The sequence below is a fragment of the Solenopsis invicta genome, chromosome 5 (assembly GCF_016802725.1).
Source record: "Solenopsis invicta isolate M01_SB chromosome 5, UNIL_Sinv_3.0, whole genome shotgun sequence".
Lineage (NCBI taxonomy): Eukaryota > Metazoa > Arthropoda > Insecta > Hymenoptera > Formicidae > Solenopsis > Solenopsis invicta.
The window spans coordinates 3,854,276-3,875,722 of NC_052668.1; the positions used below are offsets into that span (position 1 = coordinate 3,854,276).

Genomic DNA, 21,447 nt, shown 5'->3' on the forward strand with positions numbered 1-21,447 from the left:
AATTGAGTGAAGAGGGATGGTTAAGGGGGGAAGAGGTGGTAGCAAGAGAGAAGAGGCGGCAGGAAGAGAAAAGGTGGGAAAGAATTAGGAGCTCAAAGTTCAAGAGATGGTATAACAGAGTGAAGGGAAAGGGAGTGCCGGAGTACTTGAAGAGGGATTGGAAGGAGGAAAGATGGAAAAGGATTGCGAGGTTTAGGTTAGGAGACGGTATGAGAGGAGGTAGATACTGGGAAACGAAAGAGGAAAGAAAGTGTAGGATATGTGGATGGGGAGAGGAAACGTGGAAACATATATGAGAGGAATGCACGGATTGGGGGACGGAAAAGGGATGGCAGGAAATGGTTTAGGTGAGAAGGGAAGAAGAGATTTGGATGAAGAAATTGGAGGAAATGAGGGAGGGAGGAGGGTGGCTGGGTATGAATGAGAGTGTGGAAGGAAGAGAGGAAAATGCGGCGGAAACGGAGGTTCAGAGAATGAGTGTAGAGGTATGAATGGATGAGTGATCTTTCTCTCTCTCTATCTCTCGTGCGTTGTAAAGGATGCGAAGAATAAAATGTTGAAACTATGTAAGCGGAGCGGAGGTCCGCAGTGTACTACGCAAGGAATAAAGTACCTTTATGTGTGTGTGTGCGTGTGCGTGTGCGCGTGCGCGTGTGCGTGTGTGTATGAGACTGTCCCGATTGCCCACATAAACTATCGGACATAAGAGTATTTCCCAATCGGACACGGACCCTATTGGACACTGACCCGTTCGGACACAGACCCGATCGGACACAGTAATGATCGGACACACATCGTTTTAATCGGACACGGAACCGATTGCGCACCGACTCGATTGCGCATCGACCTGATTGCGCACGGACCCGATTACGCACGGACTCGATTGCACACGGATCCGATTCTACACGAAGAAAAATTATTTTAAAAACAGAAATATCGTCTGACGAAAATACAGTTAAGAAATAATATAAATATAAAATTTTTTGGTGTATGCACTTTAAGTATCCAAGATGATTCGTGTGACGCTTTAAGGCGCAAGTTCACGCAGCGAATAAAAGCTGGCGTTTTACCCCCTCTCCATCAGTTTGGCGAATCCAGCGAATAAACGCTCAAAGTTCGACACAGTTCAACTTTTAGCGACTAAACGCTGGCGTTTACCCCTTCTCCACCAATTTTCATCAATTTGGCAAATTCAGAGGATAAACGCTCAAAGTTCGACACAGTCCAACTTTTAGCAAAACGACGCTGAAATTTAAATATTACATTCCAAATTAATTACCTTCCAAAAGTGAATATATAAGAAAAAAATTATGACTGAAAGGTTAAATCAATCGACATCATCTGAAAATACAAACGAAGTTAATATATATTATATACATATAGTAAGCATACTTTTAGGCTAGGTTGCTTTTTGTTTTTTATTTATGTTAGATAGCTTTATTTGTTATATTGTGTTAATAACTGTGTTTTTTATATTGTAGAAAATTCTGTTATACTTCTGTTATACCCTCATATACTTGTGGTGTGTGCAAAACAATTGTTTGTACCAAGAAAGTGAAGAAATATATCGGCACTCTTGTATGGAGAGATGAATGTTACATAGATAAAATTTCATATTATTTTTATCCTAAAAGCGGTAAATACATTAGTAACAATTTCGGCCCGATGCAAAAAAGAAACTGTGCTCATTACAATTTACAAAAATCGGAGCTACCCAAAACTTTTTTTTATCTATTTCTTTTTTTTTTTTTTAACAAATACATTGCAGCAATTGCAGCAGTTATACGTCGTCTTCTAATTTCAACTATAACCGCCACTGTGCATTTATAATATTTTACATACTCGATATATTGATTATAATATTCCAACTCCATTTTTGCGGTTATGTCAGATTATGTACTTAGCAATTGCCGCTTTTAACGCTACTTTGCGTTGCGGTGGAGTTGGGTGGAGTAAGGGTAAAACGCCAGCTTTTATTCGCTACATGAAAAGGATAGAGGCGATAGCGTTTAGCTTTTTAACGCTGCTTTGCGTTGCGATTGAGTGGGGGTAAAACGCCAGCTTTTACTCGCTGCGTGAAATTGCACCTTTAGTGCGAATATCAGCTGTTTTGTTAATAAACGAAATATTTGTATCACTTACGACAAAAGTAAGTTCAGAATTAATCGCAATGAAGCTTTGCACACATCATCCTGAATATTTAAAGTATATAAATGTTTGGACAGAAAAATTGAAACCTTTATATGTTTTTAAACAACTTAATTTGTAATAACAAAACAAAATAAATTGTAAAAAAGTATTATTAAAAAAAAATATTCGTTGTTATTTACGAGGTGTGTTCAAAAAGTATCGCGAATTTTGAATTTTCGCGGGTTACGTATATTCGAATTTCGATCTTTTTGTGGCGTTATGTTGGTACTCATGTCTCTCACTTATGCCGACAAGCTCGGCCATTTTGAATGTTCACTTAATTGTTGACAGCTGCTTTGCTTGCACGTGTTTTGGATCGTCTTCGATTTTTACCTATTCAAAAAAATGGATCAAAGAACCTGTATCAAATTTTGTGTGAAAAACGAAATTAAGTGCGCGGATGCATTCCGAATGTTGACTGTGGCATACGGAGAAGCTACCTTGGACCGAAGCAACGTTTATCGGTGGTACAAAATGTTCTCAGAAGGCCGAGAAGATGTGAACGACGAAGAGCGTGCCGGACGCCCGAGCACTTCAACAACAGACGAAAAAATTAATGAAGTGGAGAAAATGGTATTGGCCAATCGTCGAATCACCGTTAGAGAAGTTGCTGAGGACCTAAACATATCGATTGGCTCGTGCCATTCGATTTTTATCAATGATTTGGGCATGAGACGGGTCGCCGCAAAATTCGTACCAAAATTGCTCAATTGCGACCAAAAACAGCATCGCATGAACATTGCTAATGAGATGTTGGACTCTGTCCGCGACGACCCAAATTTGCTCCAGAGGGTCATAACTGGTGACGAATCGTGGGTTTATGGTTATGACGTGGAAACCAAAGCTCAATCATCTCAATGGAAGCTGCCGCACGAACCAAGACCGAAAAAAGCGCGCCAAGTTCGGTCGAATGTGAAAGTTTTGTTGACAGTTTTCTTCGATTGCAGGGGCGTGGTGCATCATGAGTTCTTGCCACAGGGTAGAACGGTCAATAAGGAATATTACCTGCAAGTTATGCGCAATTTGCGCGAAGCAATCCGCCAGAAACGCCCGGATTTGTGGAAGAACAAAAATTGGCTTTTGCACCACGATAACACCCCTGCTCACACATTGTTGCTTGTGCGCGACTTTTTGGCCAAAAACAACACACTAATGATGCCGCAGCCACCGTATTCCCCAGATCTGGCCCCCTGTGACTTTTTCTTGTTCCCTAAACTGAAGAGGCCCATGAAAGGACGACGTTACGCTACGCTTGACGAGATAAAGACGGCATCGAAGGAGGAGCTGAACAAGATAAAAAAAAATGATTTTTTGAAGTGCTTCGAAGATTGGAAAAACCGTTGGCACAAGTGTATAATATCTCATGGGGATTACTTTGAAGGGGACAAAATAGATATTCATGAATAAATAAATAATTTTTGAAAAAACACAAAATTCGCGATACTTTTTGAACACACCTCGTACATAATGCAATATAATTTATTTAAAAGGATTTATATAAAATTTATATAAAAGGATTAATACATTCATTTTATCATGAGATACATGTTTCAAACGTTAATTGTTTGAAACTACACATTGCATTGACAGGAAAGCTATTACAACAATGACTTGGTGACATTTCTGTTCGAGCGGTATATATTTTTCTTGAATAATGTGACATACGCCTTCGAGAATGAAAGAAAGATCAAAATAGCTTTTATTATGTTTATTCGACCCAATTAGTTTTATTTTGTGATCATGTTCATTTACAATTCATTATTCAAAATAGTTAGAAGATATGAAGAGTAGCATTCATATGTTGCAATGTATGTTATCTTATTTTCATCATTTACACCTGGAACATGAAAGCAACAAATTAAATATGAATCAAACGTTTTCTTAAAGTTCACATTTCTTTTATGTGGTTCTAACATTTATTTCATTAATTAAACCAAGGGTCATAACCTTATAACCTTACACCTGTCAAACTACATGAAAAAGAGTGAGAATGAATTATACATAAACATTAGATAGAAGCAATGTTATTAACATTGAGAGCTTTCACCTAATGTTCATGTATAATTCACTTTCATGGAGTTTGACAGATGTAAGGTTATGAGGTTACGTCCCTTGTTTTTATTAAAGAAATAAATGTTAGAACCACATAATAGAAATGTGAATTTTACGAAAACATTTGATTTATATTCAGTAATTTGTTGCTTTCATGTAAATGATATAAATAAAATAACATACATTGCAACATATAAATGTTACTATTCATATCTTTTAACTATTTTGATTGATGAATTGTAAATGAACATGATCACAAAATAAAGCTAATTGGGTCGAATAAACATAATAAAAGCTGTTTTGATCTTTCTTTCATTCTCAAAGGCGTATGTCACATTATTCAGGAAAATTGTATGCCGCTCAAACAGAAATGTCATCAAGTCATTGTTGTAATGGCTTTCCTGTCAATGCAATGTGTAGTTTTAAACAATTAACGTTTGAAACATGTATCTCATGATAAAATGAATGTATTAATCGTTTATATTTTAAATAAATTATATTGCATTATGTAAATAACGACAAATATTTTTTTTTAATAATACTTTTTTGCGATTTATTTTGTTTTGTTATTACAAATTAAGTTGTTTAAAAACATATAAAAGTTTCAATTTTTCTGTGTAAACATTTATATACTTTAAATATTCAGGATGATGTGTGCAAAACTTCATTGCGATTAATTCTGAACTTACTTTTGTCGTAAGTAATAAAAATATTTCGTTTATTAATAAAACAGCTGATATTCGCATTAAAACATCACATGAATCATTTTGGATACTTAAAGTACATACACCAAAAAATTTTATCTTTACATTATTTCTTAACTGTATTTTCGTTAGATGACATTTCTGTTTTTAAAATAATTTTTCTTTGTGTAGAATCGGATCCGTGTGCAATCGAGTCCGTGCGCAATCAGGTTGGTGCGAATTCGAGTCGGTGGGCAATCGGGTCTTACGCAATCGAATCGTTGAGCAATAGGGTCGGTGGGCGATCGGGTCGGTGTGCAATCGGGTCGGTGTGCAATCGGGTCGGTGCGCAATCGGGTTGGTGTGCAATCGGGTTGTGTGCAATCGGGTCTGTGTGCAATCGAGTCCGTGTGCAATAGGATCTGTGGGCAATTGGGTCCGTGTGCAATTGGGTCTGTGGGCAATCGAGCCCGTGCGCAATCAGTTCCGTGTCCGATTGAAACGATGTGTGTCCAATCATTACTGTGTCCGATTGGGTCTGTGTCTGAACGGGTCCGTGTCCGATTAAGAAATGCTCTTGTGTCCGATAGTTTATGTGCGCAATCAGGCCTCACTCATATATATATATATATATATATATATATATATATATATATATATATATATATTATATTTATATACACATTAAATAAATATTTTTTTAATTATTTTAAATATTTAATTAATGTTAAATAAATATTTAATAAATGTTTAATAAATATTTTTGTTATAATAAATTCTACAATAGAAAATGAATATTAAATATATATTAAAAAAACATTTAAAAAATATTGTGTGCTAATTGGGTCCTTGTGCCCACGTGTGCCGTGTGCAATTAATTGCGAGTGCAGATCAAATTATATATTTTAGAAAAACAAACGAGAAGTTTATCTGTAAGTATATTTTCTAATAAATATGATATATAGGTATAGTATTTACTTTGATTCTTGCATGTTCTTTGTTAATCTTATTAATCTATCTATTCCATAACTTATAATACCATTAATCTGCACATACATAGACTGCGTTTTGGCATTTCACGCATAATGAGTTTCATGTATTATTTATCCTTATCGTTCACTAAATATTAAACAAGAATAAATAATGCATTATGCGCATCATACGCAAAACAGAACGTGCTTATGTACGTGCTTGCTATATACCCAGATAACATTTTTTGCGCGCAAAGTTTGCGCGTCTTATGCATGTAAACTGTGCAAGCGGTTTGCGTGAGTTTTGCCCGCAAGTTGAAATTCTGTAATTTCAGATTGAAATGGATTTAACTAGTGAGTGCTAACGCCACCGCTAAGCGGCCACACCGCAGGAGATTTTCTCGTGAGTTGAGTGCGGCCACAGGCGTAATATCTAGGCGTCACCGCCGCCGACTCGTCAGCTCATAATTTAGTGACACTTTTAGGAGCTGCTTTTTGTAACCTCGAGACGAATACTCGCTTTCATTCTTTTTAAATATGGCGTGTGTGTGAAACGCTGTCCCACATAAAATTTTATGGAAAGCGTCACGACCAGATGGGATCTGATTTCAAAAAACACTACTATTCCGGTCAATGAATTTCTGAAAGCTTTAAATTTAATAATAGATTCCACGTATTTTAAATTTAATAATACTTGTTATAAACAGATCTTTAGTCTGCCGATGGGATCACCGTTGTCTCCTATCTTGGCAGATTTGATCATGCAGGACCTGGAGTGCAAAGCGTTAAAACTTCTTTCTTTTCATCTACATTTTTACTGCAGATATGTAGATGACATTATATTAGCAGCCCCGGCTAACTCGCTATCGAGCATCCTTGACACGTTTAATTCCATGCATGACCGTTTACAATTAACCATGGAGAGAGAGATCGAGGGGAAAATCAGTTTTCTTGATGTTATGCTTATAAATGTGAATAATAGATTTATTTTCGATCAATACCGCAAACCTACTTTCTCAGGAAGATACTTAAATTTTTTCTCACACCATCCCCTGTGTCATAAAAAGGGTGTTATTTTTGATATGGTTGACAAAGTACTGTTATTATCACATCCTCAATTCCACCGTAAGAACTTTACAATTTTAGTTAACATTTTATTGGAAAATAACTATTCATTAAATTTTATCTTTTCTATGATAAATTTCAGACTCAGACACCTTTTTTATAAAGATGACACCTGCGTGGATGATAAACGTGTGAGAAGACTTTTTACGATCCCTTACATTGAGTTCGTATCAGAAAAATTTTCGTCTTTCTCATGTAAGTTTGACTGCAGTGTCGCGTTTACAATCCCTTCCAAACTGAACAAATTTATAACTACTGGCAAAGACCATATAGAGCGTCTTTCTTGTAATGACGTAGTTTATAAAATTAACTGTAAAGACTGCGATTCTTCTAACGTGGGACAGACAAAACGCCAATTAAAAACAAGAGTTAGCGAACATAAAACAGACATTAGAAAGGCCAATTCTCCTTCAGTTATTTCGCTACACCGCATCGGAGAAAATCACGAATTCGATTGGGAGAACGTTGAAATTTTAGACAAGGAACCATCTTATGTCAAAAGATCCATATCTGAGATGCTACACATCAAAAATCAAATGCACGGACTCAATAAACAAAGCGACACGGAACTTCTCTCGGATGCGTATCTTCCTATCCTCGAGCGTATTTCCCCTTCTTAGGTTCATCACCCCTCCTTCTTCTATTCCTTCTGTTCAGGCCACCGAGGCTATCTCGTTTCAGACCTTATTATTCGTATCTATTCTCACCGAGATGTAACATCCCATCTCAAGGCTGTGACACGAGTTTTGGTGCTTAGAGGTATTTTGTATATAATTTTCGCTTTAGCTTATTTTCTTTTTTCCCCCGTTTTGTTGAATTTACATTAATTTATATAAGTGTTTTTTTACAATTTTTATCTAATGACTTGTACATCTTCCATTCTTATTCTTTTTTATTTATTTATTTAATTTTTTATTGAGTTTCCCTTTATTCACTTTTTTAATCAATTAATTTTTATGGTTGTTTGTCACAAGTTCTAAAGTCATCATTTTAATATGTTTCTCTTATTTATTTATTTATTTGCTAGCAACCAACTATGCGGTTTCACAAAGCTCTTGTCTCGGCACACGCTCTGTGAGGTTTTTCATAATTTTTTTATTCTAAGATGTTATAATAACATGTACACCACGGTTTTGCACAATCTCTATCTATTTGGTAACTTGTTTTCATTTCTTATTTCTGTTCTTTATTTGTTTATTGTGATAAATTCATATCTTAATTAGTGCGATTGTTTTATAGAATTGTATTATCACTGAGGAAGACCGTTATTAAAGGTCGAAACGTTTGCCTGACATTGAAGAGTTTTATTATTTATTTGCACCCGACATTCTGCGCGGCTCTTGAGCTCACTTTTCTCTAAATTAATTCACTTATAAGAGCCTTAACTTTTATTTTGTTTTGTTTGTAAAATTTTATATTTTTACATGTAAATAACAATTTGTATTGTTATTTAATCTTGTGCACAAATTAAATGTTTAATTCAAATTTAATCTTTTATAAAATTTTTTTTAACGACAAGAATACAAGAAATATTTTTTTTTGTAAACTAAACATTTATTACGTTTACATTAATGTATTCTGTTCTAATAAATCTATTTGGGTTCAGATCTTATTTTTCAATCGGTCTTAATACCGTATTTTCGGTGCAGAAATCCCGATCAATTCGGATTACCTTTTTTTAAATCGGTTTTAATAGCACATTTTCGGCAGGGTATCGGCTTATTGAGATCACGCGCAAAGTGTGCTAGCGTTTTGCGTGCATATCGCTTATTGAAATTGCGCACAAAGTGTGCTAGTGTTTTGCTAGCGCTATAACGACGCAGTTGGATAAGGTTTTGCTTGCGTTGTAGGAGTCCCTTTTGCGCGTGATTTACTGGACGTTCACCCGCAAAATGTTTTCTGGGTAGGCCGGTGGTAGGTTATAATCCCATACAGCACAGAAAATTGCAGCAACGTTGCAGCAATGTTGCAATGTTGCAGATTGCAATGTAATATTACGGAGACATTGCAGAAACATAAATTAACAATATGCCTGCAATGTCTCATGGCATATGCCAGTAATATTCCGGAAACATTGCAATATCATAATTTTTTAATATTTATATCAATACACGAAATAGGTCCATATATGAAGAAACTCAATCTATAACCCAATGAACAAACAATATTTTTTAATTGTATTTTTAATAAAAATTTTTTATTAAATTTTTTCATATTTAATTTAATTATTGTATTACATTGATATATATTTTCTAATTACATTCTTATTTAAACAAATAACAGAAAAGTTATTCCAAATGCTATTCTGTATTTGCAAAATTAGTAAAAAAAAACTATAATTTTATATTTGTTTATATAAATACTGAGCTTTAATTATACATATTTCATTTTTTTTGATAACATATATTGATCTGATCTACCAGTTATATACACATATCAGCATAAAGTGTTTACAGGTCATCATAACCCTGATAGCACAAAAAGATTTCTGCAACGTTGCAGGAACATTACATTGAAATCTTGAAACTATTTCAGTAACATTGCGTAATGTCTCTGAGACGTCTCTGCAAGATTGCAGAAATGTCAAAATGTCCGCTTCGGTTACATTTGCAACATTGCAGAAATGTTACAAGAAACATTTCTGAAATATTACATAATGTTTCTTGCAAGATTTCTGCAATGTTACAAATTGGTTATGGAATGTCTCGGTAAGGTTGCTGCAATGTCTTTGGTTTCATTTCTAATATTACAGGTACGGAAAAAATAAATTAAGAAAATAGATATTAAATAATAATGATTTTATTTTTTATATTGATATATATATTAATAATGAAATTATAAAATATTTATAATATAATATATATAATAATAAAATAGTACAATATATAAATACTTTTTTCTCACGTAAATATCATTAACATATGAATAATTATTCTATGAAATTAATGTGATAGTAAATAATATTGACAGTAGTAAATAAAAAGGAAAGATAAATGAAGTTAGTAAAAGAAAATAATTAAATAAATAATTAAATAAATGAAATAAAAAAGAAGCTTTAGAATTGTGGTTTTTTTTATGTACGTTATGTACGTTATCAAAATGTAATATTATCGTAACTTCCTTATATATTATCAATTATTTGTAGAATTAATTCTACAAATAATTGATAATATATAAGGAAGTTACGATACTATTCTATTTTCGTTAATAAAAATGGACTTGTAACTGTGCCTTGCAATATTTTACAACTACGCTATTGCAGAATGGTCGCATATTGCTTACCTCATTTATAATTAAAAAGAAATATATATAAAATATATATATAAGTTAAATATATTATTTGTCGTCATTTGCCGTCTTATTCTGATATTTACTAAAAATGAAATAATAAAATATATTAAAATTATTGATACCATATAAATATATACATATATATATATATTTATATATATAATTTATTATTTGTTCAAAAGACTTGATAGTAAAAAATTGAAGCAAATGAGAAAAATACAAAGTTGAATAACTTTGTATTTCTAAAATGAAATAATTAAAGATTCAGTATTTAATTTTCTCATATATTCACTTTACTTCTAGATCGAACATCGGCCTTTAAAAAAATATATAAATGTATTATAATTATATAGTAAATGTTATCATTTTTTTTCCATATATAAGTCGACTCCGCTTTCGGCGAAAGATGGTGATGAAAGATGTTGAACCAATTAAAATTTAAACACTATCATATAAAAATGTATATAGTATTTATATAATGTGTTTTATATGAATATGTTATTAAGTGTTATAAAAGTTTCATTGTTACTTAAGTAACATTTAAAAATGCAATGTAAAATAAACGGTTCATTATTTCATTGATCAAAAAGCACGATCGACTAAAAAAAAATTAAATTATTAAGTCAACTTTGACGTTGATATATATTTTAGTTTTATATTTGGTTGAATGTGTATATATATATATTTTTTAAAGGCCGATTTTTTGTGTATAAACTCCGTTTTTATATTAAGTTATTAATAAATCCAATTATACAGCAAATTTGTAGAAAATTAACATTATATTGTTCAATATCTTTCAAAAATTTATTAATTTAATCCAATTTCTAAAAACTTACGTTTTCTTTGGTTCGAGGCTGCGTTCATATCTTAATGTGGCTTGTACGAGCCATTTAGATATGTTTTGTATCATGTCTTTGTCAGTTACTTTATCGTCCGTAATACGCACAGCTCCTATTAACATATTTATTAATCATATTTATATTTTTAATATTGTATTAATAAACTCTCTCTCTCTCTAAAAATAATTTAATATCTCGAAACTTACGCATAATACATTTCGAAAGCAGCAGATCCTTAAATCCCATTTTCTTTAATTTTCCGGCCCAGCTGTATTGTATTGCTAACTCATTTGCGATTGATCTTTTTAAAATGTTTATAATCAATTCGTGACTGTCACGTCCTCCGATTCTATTAAATGAAATTGCCTAGAAAAATTATAATTTATTACTTCTCAGTTTGAAAAATTTTACCAGAATCAATGATGCTGGGTGTACATTTAAAGAAATATGTTGGAAAAATATTTACCATTTGTTCGAAAAAATCTTGATTTTCGAGGTCCTTCTCCATGTTTTGTAATTCCTCGTTAGTTTTTAAGGGTAGAGTTACAAGTTCTTGCAAAACTGATATTTCTTTATTCTTTTGGGTAATATTTTGATTTTCTTCTACTTTGCAGAGACGATCATCTATTGAATTTAATTTTGCCAATATTTGGTTTAATCGTCTCAATATTTCAGGCTGAATATCTAGAAAAAGTAGAAATATTTTTGAATACATACATAATAATTGCTATCGTACTATAAAAAATAAGTAATTTTGTTAGTGTTAATATAATATATGAAATATATAATTTTGTATAGTATTAACTTTTGCCTGGAGTGTCTACTAAAGTGGATGAGGACTCTTTGTTCATATTTTTTTTACAAAAGAGTTCTTCACTTCGTAGATCTTCGTTTTGTATTACTTTTATGTTTGTAGTGTCTCGAGTGGCTAACAAAGTAGATGAGGACTCTTTGTTCATATTTTTTTTAGAAAAAAGTTCTTCGCTTTGCAGATCTTTGTTTTGTGTTACTTTTGTGTTTGTTGGTTCATTAGCAATAAATGATTTCGGCAACGGCGGCGGTGATGTTGCAAATGTTCTTATTTTCTCAGTCACTTCTTTTTCAGGAACAGTGTTATTGTTTTGATCGCTGTCGTCAGAACCTGACGAAGGATATACAAAATTATCATTTTTAAATGTCTTTTTTTGGCGTGCTGTACGTTTGTGACGTGAAATGTCGATGTCGGAAGTATCCAAGTCGGAATATTCTTGGGCAAGTTTTACTTTTTCAATTCCTGACTCATATGTACCTGCAAAAATTAATTGAGAATACAATGTATAAAATCGCAACATTTTATTATATTAATATGTTATTTATTGACGTAAATTAAAGTTGTCGCAAAATAAATTTACTCACTTGACGTTCCGAAAATGCGCAGAATTTTATGAGTAGTCCAGGTGCAATCAGGACTGGTTTTTGCGATAATTATTTTCCGAATTTTCTGTTCGCTCATATAAGGCGGCCAGTGACACATTGTATTATCATTATAAATCCACGATGAAGGCACCAATTGGAGTCCGTCATCAAAAAGCGCAATTGTAAATTCCGACATTTTTGTTAAATATCCTATAAATATCCTAAAAACTAATTAAAATAAATGAATACATTTTTCTATACAAAACGTATTACGTAATTGATTTCGGATTTTCTTGTCGGAATTTTGCTACAGCAATTTAATATGAGCAACTAAAAGAATTAATTTAACATTAATTTAAATTATCTTGCATAATAATAGTAGTAAATAAAAGGAAAAGATAAATAAAGTTAATGAAAGTAAATAAGTAAATAAAAAAAGGAAATAAAATAAAAAAGAAGCTTTAGAATGTCGTTTTTTAATGTATGTAATGAAACTATAATGTTATCGTAATTTTCGTATATATTATTAATTATCAAGTATTTGTAGAATTAATTGAAATCCATTATATTTTAAATATTATATTAGATGTTATCCTAGCTACATTATTATATTAGATGTTATCCTAGCTACATTATTTAATAATTTACTATGAGCATATTTTATATTAAAGAAATGTAGTCAGATTTTTTAAAAATTAATAAAATAAATTTTACGTGTGTATGATAGGAAACACAATACTTAAATTATTTTTATAAGGCATTTTCCACATTTTAGCTTGAATTTTTTCGCATGGCCATACACGTATGCGATTCTCTTCAGTCACAATTTGTATATTAAATGTACTTGATTCGCAAGGTACCAAGTACAGATTTTTAATACGTTTTAATTTTTTACCAATAATTAATTTTTTAGAATCTTCAGATTTTACAAAATTTAAAACTAAAATTACATTTCCATTTTCTAAAAGTATACAATTATTTTGTTGATTAGCGCAGTGCATTGAGTATGAATTAGTCTGAAGTATTTTGAATTGAGAAACAACATTATATCCGTCTATGAGAGGTCCGGCTTTGTGAGATTTTTTGAAACTCATGTTATTATAACAGTTAATGGAATTTAAGGTCTTAAAACCCAACATTTCTATTTCAGCGTACCATTTTACTAATTGCTGAAGAGATTTATCTGATTTACGAATCAGTGTTTTAATATATGTCATGTGATTTTCAAACGGAAATGCACTAAACTCATCTACAGAACCATATTTTTTAACGTCTGTACAAATATGTAACAAATTGTGAATATTATGAGAAACGTATTGCTCACCATAAATTTGAGTAAATGAATTAACAAAATATTCTAATAAACTTTGCGCATAGTCTACATTAACAATATGTTTTGAAAGAATTGGGCTTGTAAGAATAGTCATTGCAACATGTAAACTTAAAAAATTTAAATAAATTTCTTTTCTTAAAATATTTTTTAGTACGACCGGACCAGTATATAAAAGGAATTGGCGAAATTCAGTTGCCTTCCATAGTCTAAAATCTTTCAAAGATCTCGGTCTTCGATGATACTCAGAAGGCACTGTGTTTCGTAAATTAATTAATGCGTCTGATATCATTTGTTTCATATAATTCGAAAGTTTCACTGAATTTGGTCCAATATGCCAAAGTAAAATTAGTTTTTTGACAACTCCTAAACACACTAAATGCATATAATCCAGCGGTACGTCTGTTACAGGTTTAAAGTTAGGAATACTGTTTAATATTGTTTCTCCTATCTGATGATCATACTTATAATTTCTAAAATCTTCGTCAGTTCTTAAAGCAAAATTTTCTGTAGGAAAACATACTCGTCCGTTAATGTACTTTCCTTGAATAGTGCACTTCGTACAACTATTATATCCATTATGGTTTTTAATATTTAAAATAAAAGACTTAGCTGGGGCGTCACATATTAACCCATGGATCTTAATTTCAACTCTTTGTCCGTCATCATTATTAATGGATTATTTATTACTAAAATTGCTTCATCGACAAATTGTTGCAAGAAGAGATTATTATTTGCAGGTTTTGCTTCGCCATAGTATGCCCCAACAATATATACCGATTTCGTAACAGAATTCGAACATAATAATATAGGCCACAAAGAAGCATTACCAGATTTCGTAATCGGTAATCCATCAATATTTATAAAAACTTTAAGAATATTAGTGGGACCAACTTGATGAACATGTTCTCGCAGCATTTTCGTAAGAGCTTTCTTAAAACCAAAATGATAATACTTCATTTCTGCAGGAATATATTCGACATTTTTGGGAGTATTTAGCAAAGTCCGCGGATCTTTAGGAAATGGCAAACCTGTACGTTTCCGTAAAATAACCAATAAATTGCGTACAGATTTATGCGATATACGATCATTTATAAACCAATGACACAAATCATTTTTAAAATCATTATAATTTTGTACATTTGCATTATCATTTTCATTTGCCGATTCACTTTCTGACTCAAACTCTTCAACTTCACTTGTTGACTGTAAATAATCTTCAACTTCGTCAGATAAACGTACATCATCGATATTTTCTGTTGAATCTATATTATTAACAATATTAAAGTTAACATTATTGTCAAAATTATCATCGTCACTATCAGAATCGGTACTTGATTTTGGAATTGTATTATCATTTTGATTTTGAAATATTTTGCCTGAAATTTTTTTTTCAGTGGAAGATACATAAGAACAACCTGGTGTTGGTTCGACTATATTACTATCTACATCTATAGCAGTATTTTGTGCAATCAATCTTCGAATATGTCTTTGAGAGTAACATGAAAATCTTTTCCGTTTTTTATCCATTAAGAAAATATGTGATTATACATACGCTTTTCCGAGAAATTTTCCTGGCACGCACAAACGGCAAATGCTGTATACTAGTACCAATAGATTTATAATAAATTTGGTTTCAATAAATGTCAACTTTTTGTTCTCCTTTGAATCGACTCTCTGTATAGAACAATAAAGACCTGGAACGATATAACATAAGTTGTTACTTTAAAAAAAATTGTAACAATAAAAATCCAGAGTAATGACAAATTGAAAAAATGAGAAAAATAAATACGTTTATACTTCAATTATTTAGTTTAATTAATTTTAGAATAAATCGTTCAATTTTTAAATAAATAGAAAATTTTGTCCAACTTCAAAAATTTGTATATAAAAAAATTATAGTACTGCATATTTTCATATTGAACAGGTTACTTCTAAATAAAAATATACGTGATGTCTTTGAACTCATTGTCAATGCAGTGCCAAAATAATAAAAAGCGTTAAACAACACTTGCTTCAAATCATGTTTTTTTTTGCGAAATGTCATTTATGAAATGGGTAAAACTGATAAAAGACAATGTAAACGACATTTTCTCTATCTTTTCTATAAATGTGTAATATGGAAGACAGAGAAATATGTGTTCATATCATTTTATCGCAGTCAGTGTATGAGTCAATGCATTAACAAAATACTTAATCTATTCTGCGTATTCTTATGAGAATCCTTCCTCGTGGTAACTCACAATTTATTTAGTCTTAATTCATATAATACTGATGCAACAATAATCGTCAGTCGCCACGCGGCACGATCGTCCTCGAGAGATATTTATTAAAAAGAACAGCGATCGAACGATCGTCCTCGATCCTGCCGTACGCCACATTCGCCATCTGTTGGCGACTTGGACCGCTCGCTGTTACCAAGGGGAACCCCTTGTGAGACACTATACTGAGGGCGCGCGATTTAATTTTAAATTGTTGCTTACAATATTATTTCTATAATATGAAAGTTACTTAAACATTTGGAAAGCTTGAAATTGAGAGCTCGAGACCACCATCTGACTTTATAATGAGGAATTTATATGGTATAGTGAATATTTTTATATGATAAAAGTTGTAGAATTCTTTCTAATGAGAGAGAATATATAATGATGTACGATATATTAAAATAATTTTACAAATTATACAAGTTATGTCAGTGTAAAGTTTTAAAAGCAAATACTTCCTTTTTAGTTTCGACCGCACTTTAGCGATTGATGTGTAACATGTTGGCATCTGATTTTAGAATGAGAGTCGGAAGTTAGCCACACTGCAGGGCCGAAATTGAAAAAATTGTATTCGCTTGCAAAACTTTAAACCAACATAACTTGTATAATTGGTAAAATAATTTTGTTATACTGTACATTATTATACTTATTAGAAATAACGGTACTATTTTTATCATATAAAAATATTTATTTTACCATGCAAAAGTTTATGCATATCTCTCCGTTCTTTAATATAGATAATTTTTTTAAGTGATCATTGTAGTACTCACAATAGAGTTCAGGAGAAAATAAACTGAAGAAAAATGAGCTGAAGCTATCCGACAAAGAATTGCGCACTCCGTGTTTAGCAATTTTTACCTTCAAAATATCCAAAATTCCATAAATTTGTTGGTTTCACATGTCGTACTAGAAAATGTACAAAAAGAATTTTACATGTTCCAGATGTAAATAATTCCTAACAATTAATAGATAATTGAAAAATATTTATCTTAGATACATACACCTTTACTAACTGGACTGCCTTCATATGACTCATAAGGACCTTTCTCGGTAATTATTTCGCAACTTGCTTCTAGAGCGCCATAATAAAGTCTCAAAAATTTGGACGTTGAGTTCGTTTATAGCTTTGTGCTCAGATTCTGATGGTTTGATGTGCGATTACAATGATCTTTAAAAACTATATATGGCACTCCTGTTTTGAATTGTATTTGAATAATGAAAAGCCTCATCAACTCTCTGGCTTTAATTTGTCTTCGAGACGTACAATACAGATGAGAGAACCTGTTTTTTTTTTCATATCTAAATATGACAGAGAAATATATTCTTTTCATAAATTATATAAGCTCCAGTAGTGTAATTTTCAATAATATTCGAAATACATATCAATTACCTGGTATACAAAGCTTCAAATTCATTACCCCAAGCTTCAATTAATTCAGGGCACTCATACAGACACATTAGATTAGATACATAATCATAAACGCATAACATATGATTTTGCTCTCAAAACTGCTCCTCGCCTATAAAATAATTGTTTAAAATATATTTTTCTGTGTATTTAAGAATCGTGCAAAAGGAAATAATAATAAAAGATAACATTGAAACAATGTCTCACCACTAAGAAGGATCTTCTTTCGCCAATCCTATATCCACCTTTTTTTTATGACCGCGTACCAGTGAGCGTGATTCTTTTGTATCCAAAAAGACTTTGTCTTGCCTTATTTCGAATGGTTGCACACACGCACTTAACACTTAATCCCGCCGCACGTCAAAACGAAGATAAAATATATTTGTTCAACGTAGTTCAACGTTTACAAGGTTATAGGTTATAGGCATCGATCACGTGCGCAGTAGATCGCAGCGCAGTACGGCTTGATTTTCAATAATATATGATATGCGCGCGCATTTATCAGTTGAGACATTTCAGAAATCTCTTTGAAAGTTACATTTGCAATGTTGCAAAATATTACATTGCAAAAACCTTTCAAATGTAAGGTTTTAATCAAGATGCTTGCAGAAATATCCCAATTCCCACATAGAACTAAAACCTCCAATGGACGTCTAATGGACGTTTGCCGTGGAAGTTCGGACCTTCCAATGGACGTCCCATGGACATCCAATGGACGGCCACTAGACATCCACAGTTCCGCATTGTGCACGTCCATTGGACGTCCATTAGACGTTAACAACGGATGTCCATTAGACGTTACGTGGATCATTAATAAAGGGTTCATAGAGCCTTAGTGGATGACAAACCGATGTCACGTGGATTATTAATAGAGGCTTTATGGAGTCTCAGCAGATGTTACTTAGATTATTAATGGACGTGTATCGTGGAGGTTCGGACCTTCAGTGGACATCTAATGGACGGTAAAAAAAATTTTTTTTAAACAAATTTTATTATTTTTATAGCTTAATCTGTATTCACTGTTTCACATATAACATTTTAATTTACTAATTACAATTACGTACTATTTTATAAATTTTTGAAACGCATCGGCGCCGGCGGGATTCGAACCTAAGATCTTCGGAACGATAACCTAGTATCTTAACACTGAGCTAAACGTACACTTGTGAGATTGTTAATAAAAAGTTATATTTGAAGTAAAGCTGATTTGAACAAGAAAAAACTGGCGTCTTGGGTATCGCGCGAACACTCTTATTAACCTTTTGTTTATTTAGCCTTAGATATTTTTAATATAAATTATATAAATAATTAAAACTTGTTTCTGCCCATGGCCAAATCAGTCAAAAAACAACAATTAGAAATAGTATCGAAGCATGAAAAAACATTAATGACGTAAAAAGCCCGTTGCCAAAGTTAATTTTGCAATTAGTTGTTATAAACAAATTGTCAAAACTGACTGTAGAGGAGAACTGATTGCGCCAATCGATTCACCGAGAAAAATTACTAAAAAAACATATATGACGCTTTTTTAATTGTCATAGTTGTTATAAACAAATTAGTTGCATAATTGTTTTGATAAAGAGATAATGATCAAATTCCGTACAGAGAGCGCATGATATACGTAATATAACATTTTATCCTTGTTTAACTTTTAATGATCAAGAAGGATATTATAACGTCATGTGCATTATATGCTTTACGGAATCTATCTGACTTCTATGATAAAAGTAAAATTTCATGAAGCTATAGAAATTTTATGGACTTCTAATGGACATCCATCTGACTTCCATGATGAAAGTAAAATCCTATGAAGCTATAGAGGTTTAATAGACTTCTAATGGACGTCCATCTGACTTCTATGATGGAAATAAAATCCCATGGAGCTATGGAGGTTGGATGGATGTCTAATGGAGATCTATCTGACTTCCATGATGGAAGTAAAATCCCATGGAGCTATGGAGGTTGAATGGATGTCTAATGGAGATCTATCTGACTTCCATGATGGAAGTAAAATCCCATGGAGCTATGGAGGTTGAATGGATATCTAATGGAGATCTATCTGACTTCCATAATGGAAGTAAAATCCCATGGAGCTATAGAGGTTTTATAGACTTCTAATGGACGTCTATCCAACTTCCATGATGGAAGTAAAATCTCATGGAGCTATGGAGGTTTCATGAACTTCTAATGGATGTCCATCTGACTGCTATGATGAAAATAAAATCCTATGGAACTATGGAGGTTGGATGGATGTCTAATGGAGATCTATTTGACTTCCATGATGGAAGTAAAATTTCAAGGAACTATGGAGGTTTCATGGATTTCTAATGGACGTCCATCTAACTTCCATGATGGAAGTAAAATCCCATGGAGCTATGGAGGTTTCATGGACTTCTAATAGACGTCCATCTGACTTCCACCATGGAGATAGACATCCCATGGAGGTATGGAAGGGCGATGGACATCCACTGGAGGTCAATTTCTATGTGGGTTATGATATTTCAAAAAAAATGGTCTCAGAGACATTACAAATGTAATGATATACAATTGAGACATTGAAACATCCCTGCAACATAACTGAAACTTTATGTGCTATCAGGGAAGGGATCAATTTGCAGCGATCATGGAAGTCAAGCAACGTTCACCAGAGTCGTGACTTGAATGGGTGACCGTTTGGAAATTTCCGAAAAAGATTTGCAAGATTTTTTTTGCAAAAAATGTTTTTTTTAAATGTTACACAAATATTGTTTTGTTCATTGGAATTATGTGGTGTAATAATGTTTGTGTAAATATTTTGGAAAAATGGGATGTTTTAATGCAATATTTCAAAAAGCGGACATCTTAACCCGTTGTGATTACAGTGGGTCTAGATGACCCAAGGCCATATATAGTTATATATATAGTTTTTGACATAAAAAAAAATTTCTTCACATTATTTTACTCCTTCAACATTGATTTATGTCATTTCGTGATTTTCATTACAATTACCAACTTCACTCTTCAAAATAAATATACTTTTTGAAAAGCTCGATATAATACTATTTTTTCCTTAAAAGTATACTACTTCTGGAGTAGAACCCCGGTGATAACTTTGATTTTATTCAAAAATTAGAATTTTCAGGAATTTTTTAGTACAAAATGGCATTTTTCAAAATTTTTTTTCTTCGTGTCGTTTCAATATTAAAAAATTTAATAAAGGATACATAAACGATTTGATTACGAAGAAGAAGTCTTAAATTTCATTTTCGTGAAGGATTTGAGTCGATTCATCAAAAGGAACGCAAATGGCAATTGTTTTTTTGCGTCGGGTCAACTGGACCCAGTATAACCATGGGTGGGTGCTGATAGCGCACATCCCGATAGCCCACCAACCAATCATATTGACTTACCTAACCCAACCTACGGAAAATCTCTAGGCATCTGCCATTATGAGTGGTTTGTGTGCTATCGGGACCCACCCTATAACCATTACGTTATTTTTTGGAAGTGTAACCACAACGGGTTAATGTTGCTGCAATCTTCCAACAATGTTGCAGCAATGCTTCGCAATCAAAATGCAATATTACAATGTTTCAATGAAATCATTCTGCAATGTTCCTGGAATCTCTCTGTGCTGTTTGGGATGTGGCACTATATTATTTTTTATGAATACTATAGGGCTGCATTCGGAAATTAAATGAGCTCTGAAAATCTACAGTTCACGTTACTTATACTATAAATTTTCAATATTCTGAGTGAATAACGGAATACACCTTTCTTTTTTTTTTTAATAATTAGCCAGAAAATCCACGGTTCACTTTTCTACTACTATTCTACTACAATTCACTTTAAACTTGATTTACTATAATAAAACATGTATAAATGTTTATTGTTTTGTTTTATTTAATACTATAATATTC

The 21,447-nt window shown here is 32.2% G+C and overlaps 1 protein-coding gene across 4 annotated transcripts; it reads right to left on the bottom strand.

The window, feature by feature from the left end:
* Positions 1-10,188: 10,188 nt before the first annotated feature.
* LOC105204283 lies at positions 10,189-17,929 on the bottom strand. 4 transcript variants are annotated; one of them, XM_039449447.1, is made up of 9 exons: positions 17,531-17,929; positions 17,142-17,439; positions 16,911-17,046; positions 12,547-15,573; positions 11,957-12,439; positions 11,618-11,835; positions 11,358-11,517; positions 11,149-11,263; positions 10,189-10,394 (listed from the first exon to the last, which is right to left on the bottom strand). In XM_039449447.1, exons 4-9 carry the CDS (start codon positions 12,740-12,742, stop codon positions 10,358-10,360), a joined length of 1,209 nt encoding a protein of 402 aa, XP_039305381.1. In that variant the 5' UTR covers positions 12,743-15,573; positions 16,911-17,046; positions 17,142-17,439; positions 17,531-17,929; the 3' UTR covers positions 10,189-10,357. The 4 variants fall into 4 exon arrangements, with proteins under 4 accessions (XP_039305381.1, XP_039305382.1, XP_039305384.1 ...); XM_039449448.1 differs by having other exon boundaries at positions 12,547-12,774; positions 15,432-15,573; positions 17,142-17,929; XM_039449450.1 differs by having other exon boundaries at positions 12,547-12,774; positions 16,999-17,046; positions 17,142-17,929.
* Between the last annotated feature and the right edge of the window lie 3,518 nt (positions 17,930-21,447).